Source organism: Corvus brachyrhynchos, unplaced genomic scaffold (genome assembly GCF_000691975.1).
Source record: "Corvus brachyrhynchos isolate BGI_N302 unplaced genomic scaffold, ASM69197v1 scaffold42, whole genome shotgun sequence".
NCBI classification, from domain to species: Eukaryota; Metazoa; Chordata; class Aves; order Passeriformes; family Corvidae; genus Corvus; species Corvus brachyrhynchos.
In genome coordinates this window covers 625,638-633,226 of record NW_008237242.1, presented here as the reverse complement: position 1 = coordinate 633,226, position 7,589 = coordinate 625,638, and the positions used below count along the sequence as shown (strand labels likewise).

At 44.3% G+C, this 7,589-nt stretch overlaps 1 protein-coding gene and 1 long non-coding RNA gene across 4 annotated transcripts in view; one reads left to right on the top strand and one right to left on the bottom strand.

The window, feature by feature from the left end:
• IL7R (interleukin 7 receptor) overlaps positions 1-2,129 on the bottom strand; it is a 17,809-nt gene extending 15,680 nt beyond the window's left edge. The window contains exon 1 of one of the 2 annotated variants that reach the window (XM_017730221.1): positions 1,944-2,129. In XM_017730221.1, coding sequence (XP_017585710.1) covers positions 1,944-2,043 — 100 coding nt within the window. In that variant the 5' untranslated portion in view covers positions 2,044-2,129. The remainder of the gene's footprint in view (positions 1-1,943) is intronic. The other variant, XM_008630642.2, reaches the window with a different exon arrangement.
• Positions 2,130-2,226: 97 nt separating this feature from the next.
• LOC108445659 lies at positions 2,227-7,239 on the top strand. 2 transcript variants are annotated; one of them, XR_001860607.1, is made up of 3 exons: positions 2,227-2,451; positions 3,637-5,801; positions 6,038-7,239. It is a non-coding gene; the product is annotated as an uncharacterized LOC108445659 (long non-coding RNA). The 2 variants fall into 2 exon arrangements; XR_001860606.1 differs by lacking the exon at positions 2,227-2,451 and having other exon boundaries at positions 2,921-5,801.
• The last annotated feature ends 350 nt before the right edge of the window (positions 7,240-7,589 follow it).

Genomic DNA, 7,589 nt, shown 5'->3' with positions numbered 1-7,589 from the left:
AGCAGGAATCTCAGGAACCTTTATGAAGAGTGTTACCAGAGGCTAAGGACGTGCTTCAGCTTTATGCTCTAAAGCCACCAGGACTGACGACAACTTGTGACACTGAGGGCACAACTAAGCACTGACAGTCTCCATGGACAGAGTAATGTGAGACCTTTAGCACTGATGTGTTTCAGGCAGAACCTGTTTTAGTTTAGATGTGGGCTGAACAAACCGTACAAGTGTGGGTAGGAGGACCACTGAAGGTGTCCTGCCCATGAGACCCCACAGCCTCTTGTGCCTGCCTGCACCCTCCCTGCCTGCCCCTCCTTAGCTCTGTCTGTAGCTCTCTGAGGCCTTTTGGGGGTCTCCACCTCTTCTGCCTGGCTGGGGGACAGCAGCTGGGAGGCAGTCTGATGCTCAGAAGAGAAGAGGAGATGGAGGCAAGTGCTGCAATTAGCTCTTCCCTCGTCCGCCCATATGAGTGCCCGTAAGGGCAACTTCATGCCTGAGTTGGCTAGGGACACTTTGTCAGGAGGCAGAGTGAGTCAGAGTGGCAAACAGTGAAAGTCAAACATCCGTCATGGGTGATTTTACCCCGAGTTACTTAGTTTGTTGGCCAAACCCAGGAGATTGATGAAGAAATCATAAAAGCTTCTAATTGCTCAGTGGGGATTTTTTTAATCTGTTTGTCTAAGGAAATTATGATTTACTCGTGTTAGTGAGAAAGCAAGCAAAGGTCTGATCATATCTGGTTTTGGGAAGCCCTGAAGATTTCAGTGACACTGAACATTCATCACCATAGGTGCTTTCCAAAGCTGGCTCTAAGCAGCTGCCAGTTGTATGAATAAATGACAAATAAAACCCACAGGGTGGTTAGATGCAGTTCTGAGCCAGTCCCTGTTTTCTCTGAATTAAAAAACTTATCATGCATATCCTATGTACACACATAGGTATGTACAACTGTCTAGATACATGTATTAAAATAAACACAGGGAAAAATGAGATTCCCTGAGACATAGCATAAGAACACAACCATTCTGCTAAAAACTGAAAACTCTTTTGCTCCCAAACAATGGAGCTCTAAACTACCAGTGTCTGAGTGATAGCCCATGTCCTTCAGGCATAGTGCACACTCTTGTCATTGCTGTTTGTTTAGTATCAGACAAATAAGAATTTAACAGATTTGGGACTGAATCTCTAAATCAAATTTTTCATCTCCCTCTTGAGAAAAGGAATGGCAGCCTGAAACAGTGGTTTTATTTCTGCTTATTATGTTTTTATATTTGATCTTGATGCTGCTAAATAATTTTCACTTCTCTGAATGAGATCATAAAACCTACAGAAAGGCTAAATTTAAACTGTTATTAATTTATTATTATTTGCTGAGTAGGGGATGAATGCTGTTAGTGATGAGCTGTGAGAACCCCATGGCTGAGTTGTTGCATCAGCCATTCTACAAGGGAGACTGGGACTATATCCCAGATACAGCTGATGAAACTGCTTAAAGAAAACATAAAAATTTGGCTTTTGATGTGGAACAGTTTGGAACAAGTTTGAGTTACATCAAAACATTTTACTTGGAGGAGACTCGGCACATCACTCCTCTCTAATGGCAGCTCAGAGCGACCACTGGCTGCAGAAGGGTGAAGTTATCCCTGTGCCCAGGCATAACTCCCCACAGGAACATTAGCTACAACAAGGTCTAATAGGTCTGGCCCTGCATGCCCTGTGCATGTAGCTGTGGTCTCCCTTATTTCATATGGATTTGAATGTTACAAGGACAGCAGATTAGGGGATTAAATTAAATAGGTATCCCCCAGCTCCACCTCAGGCACTGGCACTAAAGAGAGACTGGAAGTTAAAACACTAATGTATTTAACCAGACAGTTGCATTTTGGAGCTCCTAACTGAGGATTTTCAAGATGATACGTGAGCGGAAAGATGAAGACGAAATGACTCACCATCACCGTCTGCTGAGGTGCAACCACTTTCCCCAAAAGTGGTGTGGAGGAACATGGCGAAAATGCTCAGTACTGTACTGGGCTGTGTCATCCTGAGCATGCTGCATGTGTGCAGTGGGGGTGTGTGCGAAACCCGCGCCGCTCCTTTATAGCTGGCCCCGAGCAGCCCCGCAGCCTGCCAGCGGGACCTCAGCGAGGGGAAATGTAAACATGCCTACGCACAGCAGGCTGGTGGTAGCGGGCAGGAAGCCAAGGTAAAGATAATTGCTGAGCTTTTACTGTGAAACAGCTTCCCGCTTCAGCACTGAGCACGTTCTGATCAGCCCCGCCAGCTCGTTTGGGCAAACCTGGTAAAGCCCATTGGGAAAGGGAGCACGTTTCATGGGCTGTGCTCCTGACTCGGCTCATGTGATTTGTGCTGCTGGTTTCCCTAAGAGCATGGCTTAGTCCTGGCATCCCCTTGGCTCCCAGGAGAGGCGCACAGGTCCAAGGGAGAAAAATCTTCCAGGTATGAACTATTAAGTATGATTGCTTTTGCTTATTCTTTAACTACCAGCATCAAAAGCAGCACTGCCAGCAGTTTTCTTTATTCTTGTGAGACCCTCCCTCCATTCAGCCCCAACATTAGAAGGACACAGACATGTTGAATCAAGTCCAGAGGAAGCCAGTAAGATGAGGAGTGGGCTGGAACACATCTCCTGCACAGAGAGGCTGAGAGAGTTGGGGTTGTTATCCCAGAGAAGAGAAAGCTCTGGGGACACTTTATCATGGTCTTTCAGTATGTAAAGGATGCTTTTAAGAAAGATGGAGAGAAATTATTTACCAAGGCCTGTAGTGACAGGACAAGAGGCAATGCTTTTAAATTAAAAGAGGGTGGATTTAGATTGGATATACAGAAGAAATTCTTCCCTGTGAGGGTGGTGAAGCTCCGGTACAGGTTGCCCAGAGAAACTGTGCCTGCCCCATCACTGGAAGTGTTCAAGGCCAGGCTGAATGGAGTTCTGAGTAACATGGCCTAGTGGAAGGTGTCCCTGCCCATAGCAGGGGGGTTGGGACAAGCTGATCCTCAAACCCTTCTGTGACTCTATGAAGTCCTGCACAGGCAATGCTGACCCAGAAAAACCTGTGATTTAAAAGACTAATCCTGCAAAACCTGGCTCCTGAGAGCAAAGTGGCACATCTCGCATTTTTTCAGGCTTTGGACAAAGCAAAGGTGGAAAACAAAAGATAAAGAGGTGTTAAATATTTCCTTTGCACACTTTCTGTGGCTGAATACACCGACGCACACTGGAGCGTAAAGCAGGGCCGTGCACAGGGCTGACAGATGTGGCTAACTACAGGTGAGCTGAGGGCCTGAAACAGAAGAGCAAGCTCTGGCACAGCCCTGGCTGCACCAAAAAAAGCTTCAGGTTGGAGGTGTAAAGGAAACTGAGGGCAAAATTGGTAACAGGGCCCGAGCAAACAGAAAAAATGATGACACTATAATAATGAGGCTCAATATGGAAGCTGCATCAGCTTTTTTGTTTGCAAGGAAATAATTCAAAGTGCTCACCAAAGTGAAGAAAGCTCAGGTCTCACAGCTAGAAAAGCGTCCTTCATTCCAGGACATCAGCGACTGTCCTGCAGTGTCTCTTGCTGCCCTAGGCAAGGGGCAGTGGGTAGTCAAGCACTGTTTCTGGGCTCCCCTGCCCAGTTTTTTTAGGAAGAAATGGTCCCCTTTCCACAAGAGTTCAGCAAGGCTGACTGGAAGATGGACATCTCCAAAATCTGTATCAAGGACCCCTTGTGGAACCTCCCCTGGGCCCCCCACCAAAGCATTCCCTGCAGGTGCACTAAGCCTCAGCAGGTACAGAAGGGTGGGTCTGGGCTCTTTGGCCAGTGTGTAGGCATTTACAGAGTGTATTGCTGTGTCAGGACTCTCCACGCTTCGCTTCTGTCTGGCCAGGGAGGAGCACGATTCATCTCGTCCTAACACAGACATTAAAAAGATGAATATAAACCCCTAAAGGCATTTATTTCTCTCCACTGAGTTCAGAGAGAGCCCAGGGTGAGGCAGGATAGATATTTGCTGAGCAGACCTCTATGATACCTTCCACCCACCAATAGGAGAGGGACCTGCCTGGCCACCCAGGCAAAGCAGGAGCTGGACTCGGTGCAGGGGCCTTGGAGCCACTGGAGGTGGCACCACAATGGGCTGACTGACCCTCACTTAAGAGCTTGACTTCTTTTACTGGACTGTTTGTGTCACTGCCAAATTCACACAGTATCCCTTCAAGAAACTCCCTCTTTCTGAGGCAGCTGGGGGGATGTTAGCAGTTATTTGTCCTCATCTCTCATGACAAGCTTTCTGTGCTTGACCAAAGTACATAGCAGGCAAATTTTAATTAGTGAAATTGAGTCCTGGTGATTTCTCATCCCTAAGGCCTACCCCTTGCTTGCTTTAGAAAGGACTATTTGAGAATGTCAATATTTTCCTTAATAATCTTGCCTCTCATATTATTCTAAAAACCCTCAAGGTAATTTCTACCTCATTTTCAGCCAGAAATGTCATTAAAGAAGGGCTCTCCTGTGCAAATTGGTCACTACCCAGAAATGACACCTTCTCACTTTAAATTTGTCTTGTTTATAATTGAGTGGGCTATCACTTTGATCTTCTTCTTTTTTCTTTTTTCCTGTTTCAGTTGGAGCAAACCAAAAGAAAAAGTCTGTCTTTTCAGACATAATATTTTTGTTGAACATGAATAATCTTATTATCAGAGACGTGCTGCTCAGGGGATTTCCATGTTGTCATGACTGCATTTTGTCTGGGTGGGGAAATGAGGGACCACAATGAAAAGAAAAAAAACTAGTATTGAGAAAACCCTGAAGCAAAAGTACATTTTGTTTTACTTCTGCACCTCTGCTTCAGAAGCTGTTTGATTTCTAGGAGATATTTGAGTCTATTTGTCTCACGTTGTTGCCTTCCTCTAATGTCTGGGGCATACGAAATGAAATCTATGAGTCTAAATCATAGGACAGCTGAAGGGTTACTACCCAGGAGAGGCTAAAAGAGATAGGATTACTTTGCATTAAATTTATACTGTTTCTGCCTCCTCGTTGAAGATTCCATGAAAAACCCCCAACAAACCAATAACAAAACCAACCCACAACGAAAAACCCCTCCAGTTTAAACAGGTAACCTTTAAAGGTCCAGCAAAAATGTACTTCACTGTGCTTCACTGGTATGGCAGCTATCTTTGGGTCCCAGCACTCTGTTTTGGGGCTTCTGCATCATCCTACACTGTCTTACATTTTTAGTCATTAACAAAGTCCCAGTTACAACCTCAATGACTGTGAAAAGAAGTGCTTTCAGTGGCCTGTGGTGCGTAAGTGTGTGCTGTCCATACAGCGTATCAGCCCCTCAGCACTTTCTGCTGAGGCCTACATATCCTCCAGTGCTTTCTTGGATTATCACTTTTGTTGCAGCTATTGACTAACCAGGCAAGTCATCCACAAGTTAGCATCTATCTTTGCCTCTTACACTGTTTCTTCACTCACGTTTCTTTTTCTCCTGAGGACACGAAAGTATTTTTTGATTCTGCTTTGACTTCAAAAATTGCAGAAGGCTTCTGCACACATGCTAAATTTAAATCTGCTATCAGTATCTGTTCAGAAAGATGACGTGAGTAAATCCCTTCCTTCTATTAACAACACTTTTCAAAGGCTCCAGTTCAGGGAACTCCCAGAGCCTCTGTGAGAGATGAGTGGAGTGGATCCTCCAGACACATCCCAGCCTGCAGCACTGGAGACAGGACGTGTACACTGATGGATGAGGATACAGACATCCTTGTGTTTGAGGAGCCCAGCTGGTGTATCCTGGTCAGATACCCACGGGTACCCATGGTCCAACATGGGACTGGGGGGGGCAGGGGGAGGGGGCAGTTTTTCAAATGTTGGTCATAGTTGGGCTTCTTGACCGTCTCTAAGGCATGGGGGTTCCTCTGTTCCCTGGGCTGTTAATAAATCATCTCATTATATCATAGAGTTTCATTAGAAATTGTATTATGTAAATGCTCAAAGAGACTTCACACTTAGACTTTTATTTTTTTAACCAGATATGCCAGGAACCAGAAATCTTCCATCCAGCCTCAGATGTGAAGAGGAGGACTTCTACATTAAAAAAAAAAAAAAAAGGGTCCAGAATTTTCTTTTTTTTTTTTTTGTTGCTTCCTGACATTTCTTGCCCTTACCTGCTTCATAAACCTTGTTCCATGTATCTTCTCCCTGGCAGAGGTATCTCCCAACAGCTCCTCCACTGAAGGTCTGTGGGTTAGCCTCAGGCTGCTCTAGAAGTGTTTTGCTGGCCCAAGAGCAGGGGCATGTGGGAGCCAGTCTTGATTAAGGCAACACAGTCATGAGCATACTTTGAAGCCTTGGGTGAAGAACAAAACCCTTGAGATTAAATGGATTTACTCTGCAAGACATTGTGTTCCACTTATCACCAAATTACTTCAGTCTGCAGAATGTGAGAGCAATGCAGAGTGGAAGACACACAGTTTGTCACCTCATGGTCCTGAAGAATGGAGCCCTGTGTGACAAAGAGAAGAAAATTTTGAAAGTTTTTTTGAACTGTCTTTGAGGTTTTGCCACTTGAAATTGCTTTGAACTTCCTTCCCCAGGACTCACAAATTGGCACCATATAAAAAAGAGGACTGTTATACTGAGAGGAAAATACAGATAAACTGGAAAACCACTGCTGGTTGAAGTGTAAAGCAGGAGGAACTGAGATGCACTTTGGTGAGGCATTCATATATTCTGAGATCAGACTAAAAAACAACAGGATAGGCTGAAAAAGGCGAACTTTTTTTTCTCCTCTCCTTACGTAACAGATACAGCAATAGCAGAAACAAGAACAGTCATATTAACACTTCTGTGCTTCTTTTATTTACTTGCTTGTTTCTAAGTCTTCAGGGAGCTGAGGATATTATTTTCAGCTATCCTCTACAACAACCAGAGTTCAAGCATAAAGACATGAAAGCTTAAACTGTTTCTCCATTGCTTGTTTTAGGTCTAAAAGAGTATCTGTGAGCTGTATTACTCACTTTTGAGATCTGGTAGGAGAGCATCTGCCATATGAGAGCACCTGTACTTGCTCATTTTTCAGACAGTGTTGGGCCAAAACCTTGTCATTTTGGTGACAATGAGACAGTTTGTGAATGTACTTTAATTCTGTAAAATGCTTCATTCTGACCCCTGCAGCTTTTAATTTAAAGGTTTGTATTTTCATTCTTTTTAATGAATTTGGTTTTAGAATTGCCTTGAGTTTCAAAATGTGAATTACAAAAAACTGATTTGGTTTCATCTGAATTCTTTCTTTAAGGATCTGTCCACACCAGCTGTGGTTGCTTTTGGATACTTAATACCTCACCATAGCCTTCCTGCATGCAGACCCCATTCCAGAAATAAATGCCAAGGGAATGTAGGAGACACAATTCCAATATATGACTAGTTCATGACTCAGAGCAGAACTCTTTTATAAGCTTCAGATTAAAAACAGGCGTAGACCTCAGCAAAGAAGAAAATGAGAAGGAGCAAAGAGAGGCAACATGATGGCACGCCCCTGTAAAACAGAACAGATGGACAGAAATCATCTTGAGGAAGCTGAGC